This window comes from Sus scrofa, chromosome 12 (assembly GCF_000003025.6).
Source record: "Sus scrofa isolate TJ Tabasco breed Duroc chromosome 12, Sscrofa11.1, whole genome shotgun sequence".
Taxonomy (NCBI): Eukaryota; Metazoa; Chordata; class Mammalia; order Artiodactyla; family Suidae; genus Sus; species Sus scrofa.
Window position 1 is genome coordinate 52,154,108 of NC_010454.4, and position 20,440 is coordinate 52,174,547.

General features: G+C 54.0%; 1 protein-coding gene across 9 annotated transcripts; it reads right to left on the reverse strand.

Annotated features, from left to right (window-relative positions):
• On the reverse strand, positions 7,669-16,255 carry ARRB2 (arrestin beta 2). Of its 9 annotated transcripts, none has more exons than XM_021067796.1 (15): positions 16,126-16,254; positions 12,912-12,942; positions 12,253-12,313; positions 12,099-12,143; positions 11,701-11,897; positions 11,327-11,386; positions 10,886-10,953; positions 10,613-10,748; positions 10,332-10,416; positions 10,007-10,079; positions 9,589-9,726; positions 8,845-8,902; positions 8,661-8,740; positions 8,493-8,547; positions 7,669-8,223 (listed from the first exon to the last, which is right to left on the reverse strand). In XM_021067796.1, the coding sequence occupies exons 1-14, from the start codon at positions 16,146-16,148 to the stop codon at positions 8,505-8,507; spliced, it is 1,098 nt and encodes a 365-aa protein (XP_020923455.1). In that variant the 5' UTR covers positions 16,149-16,254; the 3' UTR covers positions 7,669-8,223; positions 8,493-8,504. The 9 variants fall into 9 exon arrangements, with proteins under 9 accessions (XP_020923455.1, XP_020923454.1, XP_020923451.1 ...); XM_021067795.1 differs by having other exon boundaries at positions 8,493-8,583; XM_021067792.1 differs by having other exon boundaries at positions 8,493-8,583; positions 8,819-8,902.

A 20,440-nucleotide genomic window follows, 5' to 3' on the forward strand; every position in this document is an offset into this window, starting at 1 on the left:
CTGATGTGGCATGAATCCTGCGTTGCTATGGCTCTGGTGTAGGCCGGTGGCTACAGGTCCGATTCGACCCCTAGCTTGGGAACCTCCATATGCCGCGAGTGCGGCCCTAGAAAAGACAAAAACAAAAATAAAACAAAACAAAACTTAAGGGAAGGAGCAGAGCCTCCTTGCCTGCCCGCTTGCATCTGTCATAAACATTCTACCTTGATAAATCTATTTCTTGCCTAAGAAAAGCTTGGGGGGGGGGCATTGACACTCTTAGATAACAGGTACTATAATAAAGGCTTGAATTAAAAAAAAAAGAAAAACACACTTGAGGAGTTCCCACTGTGGTATAGCGGGTTAATGATCTGGCTTGTCTCTGTGGAGGTGCCGGTTCGATTCCCTGCCCAGTGCATTGGGTTAAGGATCTGGCATTACTGCGGCTGTGGCCCAGGTTTGTTGAAGCTAGAGCTTGATTTCATTCCCTGGCCCAGGAATTTCCATAGGCCGAGGGTGTGGTTGAAAAAGGAGAGAACAACAGCAAACCACACTTAAAACCATGAGGGGAGTCCCCGTTGTGCCTCAGTGGGTGAAGAACCCGACTAGTATCGGGTTCGATGCTGGTTTGATCCCTGACCTTGCTCACAGGGGTAGGATCTGGCATTGCCACAAGCTGTGGTGCAGGTCAAAGATGTGGCTCAGATCTGGTGTTGCTGTGGCTCTCGTGTAGGCCGGCAGCTGCAACTTCGATTTGACCCCCAGCCTGGGAACTTCCATATGCTGCAGGTGCGGCCCTACAAAGAAAGAGAAAACAAACAAACAAACATGAGGGAAGGAATGAAAAATTGAGTAAAAGGGTTGAAAGAGAAATTGGAGCACGCTCCCAGCAAGTAAAGCAAAAGAAAAGAGATAAGACATATAGGAAAGAGGAGGTGAGAAAATTAGAGAATCAGTCCAGGGGCTTAAATTCTCTAAGAAGAGAACCGAGAAAGGAGAAGAAAGGACTCGTGCTTCCAGATGAAAAGGGCCCATTAAGTGGCCAGCATCAAGGCCCATCATGAAATATCAGAGCCCTAGGCTTAAAGAAAAAGGTCTTTCAGAAGCGTCCAGAGAGAAAACAAAACCACATGCTACAGGTCAGCCACCACAATGGTGCTGGGCCTCTGAATAGTACCTCTCCACCCCGGAAGACAGTGCAGCGGTGTCTGTCTGTGTTGGGGAAAAGTGATTTCCAGTCTGGCATTCTCTACTCCAGCTGTGCTGGGGCGAAGGCCTGCAGTGCAGTGACCCGACACAATAGAACTTAATTTTTTTTCGCAGGTCCAGTGTGCTGCACAGATCACACACAGACCAAGGCTTGCAGTGCAGCTCTGCCATCCTTTAGGGTCTTATGCGCAAAAGTATGGTCTGCCCACCGGCAGCACTGGCATTACCTAGAGGCTTGTTAGAAATGCAGAATCTCAGGCCCCACCACAGAGCCACTGAGTCAGTCTCTGAGTTTGAAGATCCCCAGGCGATCTGTACGCACAGTGAACGGTGAGAAATGCTGCTCGCGGCATTGCCACCTGCAGTGTCAAATCTGGGTTGTGGGGAGTTCCCGTCATGGCTCAGCGGTTAGCCCGACTAGCCTCCAGGAGGATGTGGATTCCATCCCCGGCCTCGCTCAGTGGATTAAGGATCTGGCGTTGCCGTGAGCTGTGGTATAGGTCGAAGATGCAGCTTGGATCTGGTGTTGCTGTGGCTGTGGCGTAGGCCAGCAGCTACGGCTCTGATTGGACCCTTAGCCTGGGAACCTCGATGTGCCATAGATGCGGCCCTAAAAAGACCAAAAAAAAAAAAAAAAAAGGCTCCTGGGGAGATTTCTTCAAGGAGGTGAAAAAGATGACATTTTAAAATAAAATGAATTGAGAGGATATGTGGACTTTTGGAGGAGAGTATAGGGCCAATTTAGTGACAGGTTCAGAAAGTAAGCAAATTTAAAAATGACAGTTATTCAGGGAAAACAGTTTTATAAGAAGAGAAGGGTGAGAGTTCCTTTTGTGGTGTGGCAGAAATGAATCTGACTGTTAGTATCCATGAGGATGCAGGTTCGGTCTCTGGTCTTGCTCAGTGGGTTAAGGATCCGGCGTTGCCATGAGCTGTTGTGTAGATCGCAGATGTGGCTAGGATCTTGAGTGGCTGTGGCTGTAGGGTATGTTGGCAGCTGTAGCTCGGGTTCCACCCCTAGCCTGGGCAATTCCATATGCCACAGATGCGGCCCTAAAAATAAAAAAAATTTTTTTAAAAAGGGGTACTCATAATATACTACAGGACAGGCTATGGATAACATTTGCAGTGAATCCTGAATGTTGCTCTAACCTTGATTTGTAGAATTCTCTTGGGGAGTTCCTGTCGTGGTGCGGTGGTTAACGAATCCCACCAGGAACCATGAGGTTTCGGGTTTGATCCCTGGCCTTGCTCAGTGGGTTAAGGATCTGGCATTGCCATGAGCTGTGGTATAGTCGCAGATGCCACTCGGATCCCGCGTTGCTATGGCTGTGGCGGAGGCTGGCGGCTACAGCTCCAATTAGACCCCTAGCCTGGGAACTTCCATATTCTGCAGAAAGCTGCCCTAGAAAAGGCAAAAAGACAAAAAAAAAAAAAGGAAAAGAAAGAAATCACACCTGAGGACCCTGGACTCTGAAGTTGAGAGCTTTCTCGAAGGGCACCTGTCGCCATCACTTTGAGCAGCAAGACCTTAAGTTTCAGTCCTGCTGGGAGGGATATTGTGCATCTCCAGTCATGCGGTGAGCTGTGGTGTAGGTGTCAGACGTGGCTTGGATCCCTCATTGCTGTGGCTGTGGCTGTGGCTGTGGCCGGTAGCTACAGCTCTGATTAGACCCCTCGCCTGGGAACCTACATATGCCTCGGGATCGGGCCTAGAAAAGGCAAAAAAAAAAAAAAAAGAAAGAAAAAAAGAAAGAATTCTCTTGGGAGTGTGGGATGTGGGGACAGGATGGAGGCGTCCCATGGTGGGGGACGGAAGTGAAAGGGGACTCAGGCTTCATGAACTTATATGGCGGGAAGCCGGTGGACAGTGCTTAAAACAGAAAACCCGAAGTAGCAAAATAAGCATGTCGCTTAGAGATGTGGAGGCAAACAGCAAAAGAAAGCCCTAAAGCAGGTGTAAGTAGTTGCCTCTGGGGAGAAGGAAATTGAGAGGGAAGGGGTTTCCGTTTTATCGCAGTAGCCTTGTAGTCCTATCTGTCGCCTTAAACCATGTGGATATACAACTTTGAACATAAAAATTAAATACTCACGAAAAGAGAGAGAAGCATGAAAGTAGAGAAGCACTTTACTGTGGAAGAGCCCTGAGCGTGGAGGAGTGTTTCCCTTTGCTTCCTTTCCTCTCTCCCTCCCTTTCCCTCCCTCCCTCGCTCCCTTTCTTCAGTTAATGGGAGAGGCTTGCGTGGGTTTATTTACCATGGAGGAAGGACCAGGAGAAGGAGGCAGAGGTTGAGGGGATGGGGGCGGTCTGATGAATCAAGGTCTCAGGGGAGGTGGGAGGGGCGCGATCTGAGCGCAGGTGGAGGGATTCGCTTGGAGCTGGAGAAGGCGGCTTAACCTTGGCCGTGGAGGAGGAGTGGTGTCCATGGCAGTAGCAGGTGGGGATTGCAATCGTTCCCCCCGCCTGGCCTCCTGTCTGTGAAGGACAGGAGGAGAAGCCACTCTGAACGTGAGGAAGGTTGGAAAACCAGTGAGTTGGATGGGAGCAGGAGAAGGATGTGACCAGGGATTTGGAGGGGGTACGGGGTGCCGAGGGCCTGGCTGAACTTAGAGGCCGTAAGTTTGTAGTGGCCCAGATCTGTCCCCGGTGCCTAGCATGGTGTGGGCACCTAAGATGTGTTAAAAAAAATACTTGTTGAATGGAGTTTCCGTTGTGGCTCAGTGGGTGAAGGACTGGACCTAGTGTCCGTGAGGATGTGGGTTCAATCCCTGGCCTCGCTCACTGGGTTAAGCATCTGGTGTAGCTTCATACTGTGGCACAGGCTGCAGCTGTGGCTCCAATTTGACTCCTAGTCCAGGAACTTCCCACATGTGGCAGGTGCGACCCGAAAAAAGAAAAGAGAAACGTTGAATGGATTTGTAACTAGGGCGGTGTGGTTTTTCTCTGGCAGGGCTCGGCGGCCCTGTTCAGGGAAGGGCAGGTGGCAGTTGGACAGCGCCAAGGGTGGAGTTTGAGGGCAGGGTTTGTAGAAAGGAGTAGCTGAAGGTGCTGATGAGAGAGTGTTTGAGATGATGATCTTGACGTTTAGTCTGGAGAGGAAAGGGGGTGTTAAATTGTGAAAAAAACAGAAAGGCCAAGAGCTTCATGACAAAAATCAAGACGCCTAGGAGTTCTAGCTGTGGCCCAGTGGGTTAAAGATCTGGCCTTGCCACAGCCGTGGCGCAGATCACAGCTGGGGCTCAGATTTTGTTGTCGTTTTTTTAGGGCCGCACCTGGATGTCCCCAGGGTAGGGGTTGAATTGGAGCTGTCGCCACGGGCCTACGCCACAGCCACAGCCACACCAGATCCAAGCCGCATCTCCGGCCTACACCACAGCTTACGGCAACGCTGGATCCTTAACCCACTGAGGGAGGCCAGGGATTGAACCCGAGTCCTCATGGATGCTAGTCAGATTCATTTCCATTAAGCCACGACAGGAACTCCTGTGGCTCAGATTTGATCCCTGGCCCAGGATCGTCCAGGGGTGTGGCCAAGAATGAAACAAGAAGCCTTTAAAAAAAGTGATTAAAATTGACTATATATTAAATTTTTTTAATTTAAAAAAATTTTAAATTATGAATTATTAAAAATACTTTGAAACTAGAAATGATTGCACACCATTGTGCATGTACTAAATGCCACTCAGTTGTCCACTTAAAATGGTTCACTTTATATGGGTTATATCTCATTAAAAGGAAAAAATAAATTCAGAAGATAAACTGGGAAAAATATTTGCAAAATATATGACAAAGGGCTAATTTCTTTACTATGTAAAGAGTTTTTAGGGTGCATTAAGAAAAACATCATCCCAATAAATTGGGTTCATTCTCATTCATAATCAAAGAGATGCAGATTAGAACTAGGATCCTACCACATGTCACTTGCTTGATTGGCCGTGATCAAAAAGATGCTCACCCTCTTTGACCCACCAATTCTGCTTTTAGAAATTGACCCTTCAGGGGTTCCCATCGTGGCTCAGTGGTTAGTGAACCCGACTAGCATCAGTGAGGACTGGGGTTCGATCCCTGGCCCCTCTCAGTGGGTTAAGGATCTGGCTTTGCTGTGAGCTGTGATCTAGGTTGCAGATGTGACTTGGCTTGGATTCTGAGTTGCTGTGGCTCTGGCGTAGGCTGGCGGCTACAGCTCCTATTGGACCCCTAGCCTGGGACCTTCCATATGCTGTGGGTGTGGCCCTAAAAAGACCAAAAAAAAAAAAAAAGAAAAAGAAAAAGAATTGACCCTACAGATATACTTTGCCTGTGCCAGAGAACCTAGTCTCAGGGATACTTGTGATGCTGTTTGAATTAGCAAGAATGGATGTCCTTTGTATTCATTGGTAGAAAACTGGTAAAAAGCAATGGTAGCTAGGCGACGGAAGGCTGTGCACCTCTTTAGAAGACGAGGTAGATCTCTGTGTATTGGTAAAGGAAGCTTCTCCCAGCTCCATCATTAAGGGAAAACAGCAGGGTGTCCAAGAACTACCTTACTTATAAGGTAGGGGAAATATATGTCCAAATGCGTGTGTCTGTGTCTGAAGAATGTCTTTGGAAGAGTAATAAGGACGTGATCATGGTGTTTGCCTCTGGGAATGAGAAATGGGAGGCTGAGAATCAAGGGCAGGAGGGAGGCTTCTGTTCACTCTCTACTGTTTTTTTTTTTTTTTTTGGCCACACCTGTAGCATATGAGAGTTCCAGGCCAGGCTCGACCGCACCACAGCAGCAACCCAAGCCGCTGCAGTGACCACGCTGGATCCTTAACTCCCTGCACCACAAGAGAACTCTCTTTTTTTTTTTTTTTTTTTTTTTTTTTTTTTTTTTTTTTTTTTTTTTTTTTTTTTTTTTTTTGCTCCCGCATAGTTCCAGTATTGATCAGCTGACCACCCCCGCCACACCCCGGCCGCCTGCACCCCACGCTCCGCCCATCTTAACCCACTGGCAAGGCAGGACGAACCCGCACCTCATGTTCTATCATTCGTTACCTGCCACGGATCTGGATTTTTTTCTTTTTTAAAACCGTGTGCACATCTTACTTTCTTCCACACATTAAAAGTGTGAAAAGCTAAAAGAAAGAAGGCATTGTTTCTCAAGTGTGTGTTAATTCAAGATCCTGAGTCATGGATTCTGCCTGGACCTACCGAATCGGATCGGGGAAGGTGGAAACCTGGGACCTTGCGTCTTTATCATGTGCCCCAGAGGATTCTGATTCACTTGGAAGAGTTTGAGATCCCTGCGCCAGGAGCTCAGAGGTCAAGGATGGTCCCGCCACATGGTGAAGACCAAGGCCTGCAGGGGAGGCTGCTGGGTGGAGAGGTGAGCGAGGTCGTTGACATTTTGACAGCATTTAAAGCCTGTGGGTAAATCGTGACTTAATTAGATGTCATGGGCTGTAACAGAGACAGAAGGCCTGTAGGAGCTGCCCCAGATGCCTCACCAGGAACTGCTTTGCCTCCGGCTGTCTGCGTCCCAGTCACTCTGGCCTCTTTCGGTGTCTGAAACGTGCTCCGTTCTTTGCTGCCTTCCCGCGTGCTATTCCTCTTGCCGGGGTGCCGGGACTCCTCATCTGCCCGACGGTCACCACCTCCAGCCTGGGTCAGAATCCCCTAGCTCCTGGCCTTCTGTTTTGGAGCGATAGTGTTATGACTTCATGTTTGCTTTGGTCACTGCCATCCCTATACTACGCCTGGCACATGATAGGGATTTAAATCAGGATTGTTCATGGAGGGAATGAATGAGCCTTAGGAGGAAAAGGGGAGAGGGTGCCCTGCAGGAGTGGAGCCGGTGGTGGGGGTGCGCGTGCCAGCGGAGTAGCGCTCGACTCCTGCCAGCCCAGTCTGGGGCTTCAGCCAAGCCTCTGGGAGTCCCTGATGAACTAGAGGAGCAGCGTAGGACGTAGTGTCTTGGACTTGTCCACAGCAGCACCACTGCCTTCGGCTGCCCAGAGCTTTGGCTTCTGTGTGCAGTCTAAGGACCAGGCTCCTGGGAGGTGTCTGCCAGGTGGCTTCTGCCGCTGAGGCCCGCAGCTGCGGTTCCACCAAGCCCCAGGAATGGACCGCTTGATCGACCAGAAGGAGCAGTGGAAACAAACACTCGGTCACAAGTCACCACGCAGTCATGTGTGTCAGCCGCGACGGGGAAGGGCCTGCCCTGCCCAGTCCCAAGAGCATCCCATCTGCAGGAACGTGAGCTATTACTCCCTCTGTGAATGAATGAGTTTACTTTGTGGCTTACCACATTGTGCCCTTGAGTTTGGACTGACCACATCAAGTTTCCATGTTTACCGTGGAACTCAGGTACAGCTCAGCCATTCAGGAAACGTGTACTGACAGCCTGGGGGCCTGGTGACATGTGGGGACAGAGAAGGGATGGGGCACAATGGACAGTCGTGGACGAGCACACGAAGTCCTCCTTAAACGTGCCGTAGAAAACACACACACGCGCGTGCCTATTAAAAGGTTTATTTTCTTCTTTAGCCTCAGAAACAAAGTGGCCTTGCCCCCCAGAGGGTCTCATCCTGAAGGAATGGGAGGCAGAGGTGGTGACAGGCAGGGGTGTCGGGGTGAGGTTGAATGTGGGAGCTCGTCCTCCCCCTTTCCCTGCTGTCACGCCTCTCCAGTGGCCCCTCCACAAAACTTAGGTATGAACACAGCGTGCCACCCGCTGCGGGGTTGGGGAAGCCCAGCTGTCGTGGAAAGATTAATGCCCATGTTCCCCAAGAGATGGGTCCAGTGCGTCTCTGGTGGGGAGGGGGAGGCGGGCTGGTCGCGGCAGCCGCCCAGGGAGAGGGGAGGGCAGGGGAAGAGAGGCTGGAGCCCCCGGTGCCAGCGGGGTCTCGGTCCTGCCCCTCCCTCTCCCAGCACCATCCACTCCCTTCTGCCAGCCGCCCCCCGCTGCCGCCGCCGCCTAGCAGAACTGGTCTTCGCCGTCCTCGTCCTTCATCCCCTTCAGCCGGAGCCGGGCAAAGTCCTCGAACACGATGTCGTCGTCCGTGGCATAGCTTGGTGTGGAGGGAGGGGGTGAGGCGAGGGCTCCTGACCCTCTTCTCCACCCCCACCCCCCCAGAGACAGAGGCGTTAGAGCAGCAATGGGACTGGAGGTGTTGGCAGGAAGGGACCCGGAAGAGGTGGCCATGGGCAGCTCGCAAGGCTGCCTCATCTCGCTTGGATGCTTCGACCACCCCCCCCACAAGAGGAAAAAATGGGTAGATGTGAATGTAAGGCATCTCCGACCAAGGGGCGTCAGAGCTGGGGCCGAGGCGTGTCTTACTTGGTATCAAATTCAATGAGGTTGGTGTCCACCGGGACGTCTGTTTCTGGCGCAGCTGAGGGGAGAAGGAAGGAGGGGGGGTGGGTGGGTGCTGAAAGGACCCGCCTTGTCTCCACTGGCCCTGCTTCGGGCCCGCTCTCTGGGGGCTGGGGCGGGTGGCAGGCTCACCTGACTGGGGTCTGGGGAGGGTGATGTGCTCCTGGGGCTTGGGGTGCATGAGAACAAAAGGCAGCTCCACGGAGACATCTCTGAGGGGGGGGAGAGGCGGCATGAAGAGAGGCCCGTGCAGAGCCCCCGACCCCCAGGCTCCCACCCGCAGCACTCACCCGCCTCGAGACACCACCAGCTTCACCTTGACCCTGTAGGACACGAGGATTCCCAGCACCTCCTTGTTGGCACCCTCCTTCACGCTGCGGGGGGGAGGCGGGGGGGGGAGTTGGACCAGAGCCCACGGCCTCCTCGCACCCTAGCCCACCCTGGGGGCCTCCACGGGGATTCTGAGCAGGAATCCCCGGCTCCAGCAGCACGGGCTGTTGCCGTGTAACGTACCCCATCCATCTTCGTCTCGCTCTCTCGGTCACAGCCCACGTCCTTGGGACCCATCAGCCCTGCACTGACCTGCTTTCCCTCAGCCCTCTGACCGCACCTCCTGCTCCCACGCTGGCCTGCCGTGTGTGGTCAGGCACAGGGCGCAGGGCCCGGGGGTGAAATCCGCCCCCACTCTGTGCAGCTGTACCTGCTCCAAAGACAGGGGCCCTCTCGCCTGACACCTCTGCAGCCCTGCTGCCTTTGTGTCCTTACTCCAAGTCGCCTCTGGATTTTGCCTTTTCTGGCCACCCTCTGTAAAGTCACCCCCCCCTTGATACCTCCCTTCTCTGCCTGCCTTTTTCTCAACAGCTGGCACTAAACATGCTGTATATTTTGCCATTTATCTGGTTTGCCTGGCCTCCTCCCTGAGAACGTAAGAGATCTTTTGGGTCTGTTCTGCTCCCTGATGGGGCCGTGGCCCCGGGGACAGAGCCTGGCACACGGCTGGCACGGAATGAGTGTCTCCTGTGCTGTAGGACCCCCCACCCCCACCCCCTCGTCCCCTCACATGGTGCTGGACGCCAGGTTGGTGTCCTCATGCTTGAGCTTCCCGTCCAGGGCGAGACCGCGCTTCTCTCGGTTGTTGCTGAGCAGGGGGGTTATGGTGTACACCTTACAGAACGTGGAACTGGGCGACACCTGGTCACTGGGGCAGGGGGACACGAGAAGGAAACTCTGGGAAGGGCCAGGCGGGCGGAGGGGGTGGCTCCCACCCCCAAGCGGCTTCTGCCCCATCACCGGCCCCTTCTCCCTTTGGCCTTGGGTCACGGGCTCAACCCGCTCCAGAACATGAGCGGCTCAGAGCCCCCAACGGGAGGGAATGTGCTTGGAAGCGGAGACAGCGGGGAAGGACTCCCGCCTTCCTCACACTCCGGGGCCCCTCTTCCCCCCTGACCAGGGGGACCCAGGGCTCTTCTGCTACTCACTCTTGTTCGAGCTGAGCCACGGGGCACTTGTACTGGGCCGTGCTGAAGAGGCAGATGTCCGCGTACTGTCTCACTGTGGGGCGGGGCCAAGCAGCTCTGCATGGAGTGTAGACAGCAGCCCACCCAACTCCAGCCCGCGCCCCCCCCCCCCGCAAGGACCCCAGGTCCTGGCCCTTTAGCATCCCTGCCTGAGGACATGTGCCCCCCACCCCCCCATCCTGGGACAGCCTGCATTCCTTGAGCCCCCCGGGGTCTCCAGCCCTGGGGTATGTCCTGTGGCTGAAACTCCCTCCCTTCAGGCAATTTTCCAACCCCCACCTCCTACCAGAGACTTTGATCTTCTTGACAGTCTTGGTGGAGTTGTTGGTGACGTGGACGTTGACATTGAGGGGCTCCCCATGGTAGTACAGCTTTTGGGGGGAAAGTTAATTGATGTCTCTTCACTGGTCCTGTTATTACTGCGCCCCCACCTCCCGCAAACACACACCCAGTGCTGGGCCTCCTCCATCTAAAGCCAAGCCCACCCCTGCAAGGAAGGCAGCCTCCTTTAGAAGCGCCCCTCCCCAGGGTCTGGCCTGCACTGCAGCACCCTGTCGCCCCCCCCACCTCCTTGTCCAGGGACGCCTCGAGGTGCAGGGACCGGTCAGACATGAGGAAGTGGCGTGTGGTTTCAGCTGAAGGCTGGGGGCCGGGTTTCTCGGGGGCAAACTGCACCTTTCGGATCACCAGCCGCACAGAGTTCCTGGGGGCAGGGAGGAGGGGTCAGACAGACTCCAGACGTGGCCGTGGCCGAGTTCTCACCCCTCACTTCTCACCTCCAACCAGGCCTGGGAGCTGGGAGGTTATGGTCAGACCCAAGGGGGGGGGTGCTTTCCTCACCTTTTGTGGCTTTTCTCTTCTACCGATTTGGCACAGAAGGCTCGAATCTCAAAGTCCACCCCGCAGGCCTTGAGAGGGGGAGAAAAGGTCACATCTTACACAAGCCCCTGCCGCCACCACCACTCCCTTCCTTCCCGCTGCCTTCGTCTTGGGCAGCCACTCTTGCCCCATCATGCTCTGAGGCGTGCAGGGCCCAGGTCTTCCTCCTCTGTCTCCGCGAGGCCCGGCACCCGGCAGAGGTCGGACCTGGCTGTGCGAGGCGAGCCCCCATACGCCGCTGTGTGCAGGTCATGAGCAGGAGGCAGTGTCCCACATGCGCAGTGACCATTCCTTGCACGTGCCCACTGCTCCCAGGGACATTTTCCTACCCTTAGCCCCACCTGGACTTCTCAGGGCCCATCCCCCCCCAAGTGTGCCCCTAGGACCCTGTTCCTCCCGTACCTTCCCTGTGTCCTCTGGGCCTGGCTGCAGGGTGACGGAGCAGGGCAGGTTCTGGGGTATCTGTGGCGGAGGAAAGGAGAGGCTTCAGTCCTTCCCGAAAGCCCCCCGAAATCTTCCTCCCAATCTCAACTTAAGAGGCTGGAGAAGGACCCCTGGGGATGAGAAAGGACACAGGAAGGGCCCCCTCCACCGGGGGGAGGGGGGAAGAAGGCAGAGAGGCAAGAGCTTCCTGTGTGCAAGGCGACCCTCAAGGACGGGGATCTGGGGTCTCTCCTCCCTGTTTCTTCCAGACCTGCCTGGAGCAGGTGCCTCACCCCCCAAACACAGTCCCAGAGCCCTTGCTCTGCAGGGGGTGTGTGTGGGGGCATCCTCACTGTGAAAAAAAAGGGGTGGGCGTGCTGGCCCAGCTTCCTCAGCAGCCGGTCCTGCAGCCGGGTGGGGGGCCGGGGCGGGTTGGGCATCGGCGGGAAGGCCTGGTAGGTGGCGATGAACAGGTCTTTGCGGAAGGACAAGCCCAGCACATCCAGGTCTTCGCGGCCATAGCGGAAGGCGCAGGTGAGGGTCACAAACACTGGCAAGAGAGGGCGAGGTGGGGCGGTCAGGGGTCCTGAGTGGCAGCTGCTCCCTCCTCGGCAGCATGAAACCTGCCCGCATTCCTACCTCTGGCTTCCGCCCCGGCCCTCCCATCTCCCTGGGGCCCCTGGAGAGGCCAGCCTGTTTCATTTCCCCGCCCTCCTCCCGGCCCTTGGGCCCCTGGACTCGGGGCCAGTACCTTTGCGGTCCTTCAAGTAGTCAGGGTCCACAAGCACCACGCCATCTGGGAAGGGGACACAGGAGCTGAGTCCCTGTCGGGGCCTCTCCTCCATCCCCGGGCCCAGGAGCTTCTTCCCCTCCCGGGGACACGAGGACTTTCTGAGCACACTTACCCACAGGATCCACTTTATCCAGGTGATCTACAAAGTCCCGCTTGCCCAGGTACACAGTGAGCTGAGGATGCAGAGGGGGCACAGGGAAGGTTGGGTAGGAGGGGGGCAGGGCTGCAGAGCCCTCAGAAGTGGCTGCCCTGCCCCTGGCCTTCCCAGGCTGGGGTATCTGGAAGGAGTTTCTCCTGGTTTCCTCCCAGTAGGGCTGGAAGAGGAGAGTGGTGGGGCCTCCCAGACCACCCAACCTGGAGGTTTGTAACAGCTCTCTGATAACTTTTCACACCTCTGCCCACAAGTCGGGTGTTTGTGTGTGTGTATGGGTCCAGGAGGACCAGGCCCTAGGCAGGCAGAGAGCCTCACCGATGCCAAGGACCTCTGGGATACAGGGGCCATAGCCTGGGGCCATGGTATCTGTCCCTAGCCCCCGGGAATGGTGGGTTGGCTCCCAAGAGGGCTCCAGGCTTGGGCTTCTGGCCCTTCCCCCTGGTCTTGCTTAGGGACCCAAGCCTGTCCCCACCCAGCCCTGTGGCTGGCTCAGGCCTCTGCAGCTAGGGGCTTCAGGAGGGAAGGAAGTGGGCGCTTAGCTGTCACAGGAAGTGGGGAGCCGGGGGTTGGGGATCGGCTAGGGGCAGGCCCGGCTTTGGGAGGGTTGGGAGACTCACCTTGCAGTTAGGACTCGACTTCTTGAAGACCCTAACAAAACAGAAAGGGAAACCCCACTGCCTCCCTCAGACTCAGCAGGGACCCTGGTGCCAGGACCTTGTCCCTCCCCAGCCTGAGAAGCAAAGCTCCCCCGAGCTTCTTGCCTGGAGGCCTCTGGGCTTTACCCAGCCCTACCCCCTCCCACTTCTTCCCAGAAGGAAAGGTAGCCAACCACAGGTCCTTCATAGTCCCAGCACGGCGGCAGCCCCTCAAAGCGGGTTCCCATGGCAACCCCCCTAGCTCCACCCTCACTCCTTCCCCTCCTCCCGTGGCCTTGGCCGCTGGGTTGCCACAGGAACCACTTAGGCTCTTCCCAGAGGACCTCCCCGCAGGGGACCTGAATGGGCAGGTTGCAGGAGTGTCTGTGGGAGAACGAACCCTCCTTCCATCCCTGGTCTCCACCTCTAACAGGAGCTGGAGTCCTTGCAAGAGCAATGGCTCTGGCCTTTGCCTCCGAAAAGGTTCCTCTGATGGGCAGTACCTAAGTGCGACCCCATTTCAGCAGCTTAAAGAGCTTATGTTTTTGAGGGCCCCTCTGAGCTATCATCTCCTTTAGAAAGCAGATCTAGCCTTGGAGCTCCCGTCGTGGCTCAGTGGTTAATGAATCCGACTAGGAACCATGAGGTTGTGGGTTTGATCCCTGGCCTTGCTCAGTGGGTTAAGGATCCGGCGTTGCCACGAGCTGTGGTGTAGGTCGCCGATGTGGCTCGGATCCTGCGTTGCTGTGGCTCTGGCGTAGGCCGGTGACTACAGCTCCGATTCGACCCCTAGCCTGGGAACCTCCATGTGCTACAGGAGCAGCCCAAGAAATGGCAAACAAACCAACCAACCAAAAAGCAGATCTAGCCTAGATTCCAGTCAGTCCCCCCAGATTCTGGGGGGATTGCTGTCACACCTTGTTGAGGCTTCACCCGTGGTGGATAGCGTGTGAGGGCAGTGAGCTGTGTATCATGTCTCCCTAGACAGACTGTGAGCAGCTGAGGCCTTACTGGTTTCGGCAAACCCAGCACAATGGCAGCCATAAGACAAAGATGACGATGCTGGCTAACACTTATTGGAGGGATGGTCCACGCCCAGCACTGTGGCAAAGTGTCTCGTGTTGTGTTATCTCATTCAGTACTCTTAGCAACCCCATGACGGCGGTCCTAATGTTCCTGTTTCACAGGTGAGGAAACTGAGGCGTAGGAGAGGTCGAGTATTTTGCCTAAGGTCACAGAGAATATAAACGGTGGAATTCAGGTACGAGCAGAGGCAGGCTGGCTCCCAGTCGATGCTCCCATCACTAAACCATTATCCTGTCCTCCCTCTGTAACTGCCATTATGTCTGTTGGAGGGAAGGGGATTTGTTTTCCAGCTGCTGAAACAAATCTAAGCCTGGACTCCAGCCACTGCTGGGAGGGCAGGGAGGTACCTGGCAACCCCTGTGCCCGGGCCACTTGTGGGCCTGTTCCTTGCCGATCCACCTTCCTCCTCCCAGCCCACTCTGCCTCTGCAGTGATGCCTGGGAAGGGTCCCCAGGGCCTAAAAATTGAAATCCTGCCAAGTGGCCCATCCCTCTTTCCAGTTCCACCACCCCAGTTTCTGCTGTAACAACTTCCCATGCCCCTTCTTCCCAGAAGGCCATCTATCTAAAGACCATAAGGCAAAAGGGATGGAGGCTCTCCATAAAGGAGAGCAAACACTGGTATGGTGGCAGCTAGGATAAGCACCCCATCTCTTGTCCCCACGCGAGGGCTGTACTGCAATGGCACCATCCAGCTCTCCCTCCCCTTTGCTTCTGGTTTTCCTCTTTAGCCCAGTGTTTTCTTCCAATTAGGAGTCCTGGCAGAGGGTGGTGACAGCCACAATCCGTTGGACAACTGGAGTGTGGCTGTGGGGTAAATGCCTTGAAGCAGCTGCAGGGCACCTGACCTTTGGAGCCGAACCCAGCCAGCCTCCTGCCACGCTGAGGAAGAACAGCGTTTGTACACTGAGGTTGACCAAGAAGGTAGAGTGTGGGTGACCAGAGATGCCCCCCGGTGGTGGTGGGGAGCCGAAGCAGATGCCCCCTCACACTTCCTACTATTCTCTCCATTTCCTGTGGCCCAGAATTTGATGGGGGTGGGAGGAATTGTGCCAAGTCAGCAGTCCCCCTTTGGTCCCATCCTTCCCCCTCCCTGAACCACATAACGGAAATCTGGGGCCTCCCTCAAGTCAGCAACTTCCCCTTTCTCTGTGTTTAACCCCTAATCCAGGACGCCAATCGGCCCTCTGATCATCTCTCCAGGATCAGTCGACTTGGTGCTCAGAGATCTATGTTTTCCTACTCTATTGGTGGGGCTGATAGGGTGTTTTGCAGAATAAGTGACAGCTCAGAACCAGGCCACCATTCCTGTTCCTCTCTGAATAGAAGCCAAGAGCCCCAATCTTTTTCCTCTTTTGCTCCTGCTCCCCAGGGACTCAGGCATTCACCCCCTGCCCCCTTGGGGGTGTTGGGTCACAACAGGAAGTGGATTTTGCTAGAGACCAAAAAAGAGAACTGGAGGTGTCAGTGGAGGGAAGGAGCCTCGATTGCACAGAAAACATCCGGGGAGTGGATGGCGTGCCCAGGGCAGACACTGCCTCCCCTCACCCCCAGGAAGAGGGGTAAGGCTCAGATCGGGGAGGGTCGCCAGGCACTTTGCTGCCCCAAGATGAAGCTGTTGCTCCTAGCAACCCAGGGGAAGGCAGAAGTTTGTAAGCGGAGCCACCCGGCCCTTGGGACAGGTTGGGGGAGCCCGACTGCTTGGAGGGTAGTGGACAGGAGGCTCTCCAGTGGCTCAGCACGAGTCTAAGGGGATCCCCCTCCTGGCATCCAGCCTGCCCATACCAGTCCCCTTGGGGCCGGCCACCTGCTCCTTCCTCCGCCCCTGCATCGCTGCCTGCATCGGAGAAGCCAGTCGTCCAGCCCCCACATCCCTTCGAGAACCCAGATACGGGTTTCCCGATCCCCTCAGAGATCCCCTTGCAGGGTCTGTGGCATGCGTTGCCCTCATTATCCTCGAGGACCTAGGCGTGCGGCCCCGGATGGCTGCCCCCTAGGGACCCAGGCGTCCGGCCCCTGAATTTTCTCCCGGGTGTCCTTGTCTGGGAACCGTCCCAGTACCCGTCTGGAGCCGCCACCCACGTCCCGCCGCGTAGCCCCACCTCTCTTACCTGGTCCCCGGTTTCTCCCCCATGGTGCGCGCGCCCGCCGCCCGCCCGGTTCGCGGCTCGCTCGCAGCCTCAGAGCCCGCTGCCAGGTCCCTGCTCCTCCCCGCGCCACTGCGCACGCGCGCCCCCGCTCTTTCTCCACTCCCCTCTCCCCTCCTTCCCGCCCCCCCCGTCGGATCCTGGGGAGCCTAGGCCAAATGCGTCAGCCCGGATCGCGCGCGCCCCGGCACTGCCCGCCCTCTCCTCACAGGCACTCGCTGTGATTGGCTCCTCCAGCCGCCCTCCGCCCCCCATCTCCACCCCGGCCGAGGGACCCCCCCTCCCCGGCGCGCGCGGTCCCTGCACTCTGCTCTTCCCGCCCATCTCTCCACCCCTCCGCGCCCGCTTAGGCACTGATTGGGTCCCCTCAAACGAAGGCGCCCGCCTTCAGGAAATAAGAGCCTCTGATTGGCTTTATCCATTCCGGACCCTGCAGGGGTCCCCGCCCCTTTGTTTGCTTTCTCAGCGACGGCGGAGGCGAAGGGGGTGGTGGGGGCGGTGGATGAGCTCTAGCAGTCTGGCAGGGAGGATGAGGGGATCCACACGTGGGCGAGAGGTTCCAGTTGCGTGATGCTCGCTTATTGCGCGCCGCTCGCCCGCTCACCCTAGAGCTTGTTTCCTTCTTTGGCCCGCCCTCCTGTTTCCTTAGCGTGATGTGTCAGCTCCCCCTAGTGTCGGTATTTGATCTTCGCAGGGCTACTTTCCTACCTTTTTCCACCCATTCATCAAAGCGAACATCCATTCACGCACGCTTGCATCTATTTCATCTATCTATGCCCATTTTGCGCTAATCACTAAGCTAGGCGATGGGGACCCAGAAATGAATTAACATGGCCCCTGCCTTCCTCGTATGGTTGAGGAGACACATAAACAGGTACTATGATCCCAGGAATGCTTTACTAGAGATATGACTCAGAAGACAAAGCGACTCTCAGCCCTTTCCTGGGGGAGGAATGGAGGGAGGGCAGGCTGTCCAGAGGAGGGGGCATTTGAGGATAATCTTCCTGAAGGGTGGGCGGAAATTGAGAAAGGGTATTCTGAAGAGAGAGAAAGGCGAGGCACATCCTGTTTTGAGGTTTTTGTAGGGTGAGAGGGCAGGGGTGATAAGACTGGGTTGGATGAGTGGAACAGAGTGTGAAGGGTTTTGTAGAGCAGGCAATGGGGGGGCGCCTCTCCTGGAGGAGGGCGGTCGATCCAGTAGTGGGTTTTGTTTTTTTTTTTTTTTTTTTTTGTCTTTTGTCTTTTTGTTGTTGTTGTTGTTGCTATTTCTTGGGCCGCTCCTGCGGCATATGGAGGTTCCCAGGCTAGGGGTTGAATCGGAGCTGCAGCCACCGGCCTACGCCAGAGCCACAGCAACGCGGGATCCGAGCCGCGTCTGCAACCTACACCACAGCTCACGGCAATGCCGGATCGTTAACCCACTGAGCAAGGGCAGGGACCGAAACCGCAACCTCATGGTTCCTAGTCGGATTCGTTAACCACTGCGCCACGACGGGAACTCCTGTTGTGTTTTTTTGTTTTTTTGTTTTTTTGTTTTTTTTTAAGCCAAGGAGTGGTATAAGATTGCTCCTATAGGAAGATAATCCTGCGCGGTGTGGAGGTTGGAGACAGAGAGGCAAGACTGCTGTAGACTAAACCCAGTCAAGGGGAGATGATGAACAGCAGAGTGGAAGGGAGAAGGGGGAGCCAGGCTGAAGAGTCATTTCTAGGGCAAAATTGAGCAGACTTGGGGAGAATGATGGATGATGGACATCCTTGGACGTAAGGAGCTAAAACATCCACCTTTGTCCATCTCTTTTCCCATACTCCCCTATCTTCCCCAAATGAACGAACATCGCTCTTCTCCCTCCACTTTTCTGTGCAACAAAGTTATATGCACAACAAAACAGTTTCTGAGATCATCTTTAGGGTTTAAATACAGGCCTTACCGACTGCTACTTCCCCACTCCCGGTTCCATCACCATCTTCTAAGCTCAGTCTTCATGTCCTTGAAACTTCAGTTCATATGTTTCTTTATTTCATTTTTGTCTTTTTTAAGGCTGCACCCCTGGCATATGGAAGTTCCCAAGCTAGGGATGGAATAGGAGCAGTACCTCCAGCCTATACCACAGCCACAGCAACGCCAGATCCTTAACCCACTGAGTGAGGCCAGGGATCGAACCTGGATCCTCAAGGATACTAGTTGGGTTCTTAATCCGCTGAGCCACAACAGGAACTCCCCAAATAAATTGTAAGTGGTTTAAGATCTAAATGCACAGAATAAAACTAGGAAAGTATTAGGAGAAAGCATAGAAGAGTATTTCTAATCTTGGAAGTTAGGGAAAGGCTCCCAAGATACCAAACTCCAGGGCTTGAAATAACAGGTAACACTTTACAGGTAGTATCTACCATGTGCCAAACATTGTCCCAAGAATTTAAAAAATATTAACTCGGAGTTCCCATTGTGGCTCAGAAGATACAAATCCCACTAGGAACCATGAGGTTGCGGGTTCAATCCCTGACCTCGCTCAGTGGGTTAAGGATCTGGCATTGCCATGAGCTGTGGTGTAGGTTGCAGACAAGGCTCGGATCTGGCATTGCTGTGGCTGTGGTGTAGGCCGGCAGCTGTAGCTTCAATTCGACCCCTAGCCTGGGAACTTCCATATGCCCTGGGTGTGGCTCTAAAAAGATAAAAGACCAAAAAAAAAAAATTTAACTTATTTAATCTTAACAACCCTATAAGTTAAGTTTCTATGATAGCCCCATTTCATAGATAAAGAAATGGAGGCAGAGTTAAGTAACTTGCAAGTTCATACAACCAGCAAGAGGCAAAGCTGGCATTTGAACCCAGCAGTCTAGCTCCTGAATCTGTACCCTTGATCACAATACCTTAGTTTAAAGAGACTAAGAGGAGTTCCCGCCGTGGCTCAGTGGTTAACTAATCCGACTAGGAACCATGAGGTTGCGGGTTTGATCCCTGACCTCTCTCAGTGGGTTAAGGATCTGGTATTGCTGTGAGTTGTGGTGTAGGTCGTAGACGCAGCTTGGATCCCGCATTGCTGTGGCTCTGGCATAAGCCAGCAGCTGTAGCTTCTATTCGATCCCTAGCCTGGGAAACTCCATATGCCGCAGGAGCAGCCCCAGAAAAGGCAAAAAGACAAAATAAATAAATAAAGAGACTAAGAGATTAAAATATCACAAAATAGAAAGGCAAATTGGAAAGAAAACCCTTGCAAACTTGCAACACATATAACAATCAAGAATAAATTCCCACATCTATAATGACTTCCTATAAATTTATAAGATAAACAACCCAATAGAAAAATGGGTGACAGATACGAAAAGATAATAAAGAGAAATACAAATGTCTAATAAACATATGAAAAGCTACTCCATTTCACAGATGATCAGGGAAAGAATTGCAAGGAGATATTCTTTTTCATCATTCGGTTGACAAAATTAAAAAGTCTAGTTTTGCGCACTCACAGACATGGAGACCAAACTTGTGGTTACTAAGGCGGAGGTGGGAGGGGGTGGGATGGACGGGGAGTTTGGGGTTAGTAGACGCAAACTCTTACATTTAGAGTGGATAAGCAATGCGGTCCTACTGTACAGCACAGGGAACTATATCCAATTTCTTGGGGTAGAACATGATGGAAGGTAATATGAGAAAAAGAATGTGTGTGTGTATATATATGTGTGTGTGTGTATAACTGGGTCACTTTGCTGTATAGCAGAAATTGACACAGCATTGTAAATCAACTACACCGAAATTAAAAAAAATAAATAAAAGGGAAAAATAAGTAGTTTGGGATGATACATAAATTATAGAGTACTATTCTATAATTTGGCAGGGGTGCTAACTGTTGCAGCCTTTCTAGAGGGCAATTTGCTTAGTTCTTGTCAAAATTAAACATAGGCATTTTTTGAGTTCCCATTGTGGCTCAATGGGTTAAGAACCTGACCAGTAACTGTGAGGTTGCAGGTTCAATCCCTGGCCTCGCTCATTGGGTTAAGGATCCGGTGTTGCCGTGAGCTGTGGTATAGGTTGCAGGCGCAGCTCGGATCCTTGTTGCTGTGGCTGTGGTGTAGGCCAGCGACTACAGCTCCAATTTGACCCCTAGCCTGGGAACATCCATATGTCAAGGGTATGGCCCTAAAAAGACAACAAAAAAAGGCATTTTCTTTTCTTTTCTTTTCTTTTTTTTCCTTTTCCACTACTCCCATGGCATATGGAATTTCCCTGGGCCAGGGATTGAATCTGAGCCACCACAGAGACAAACTTGGGATCCTTAACCTA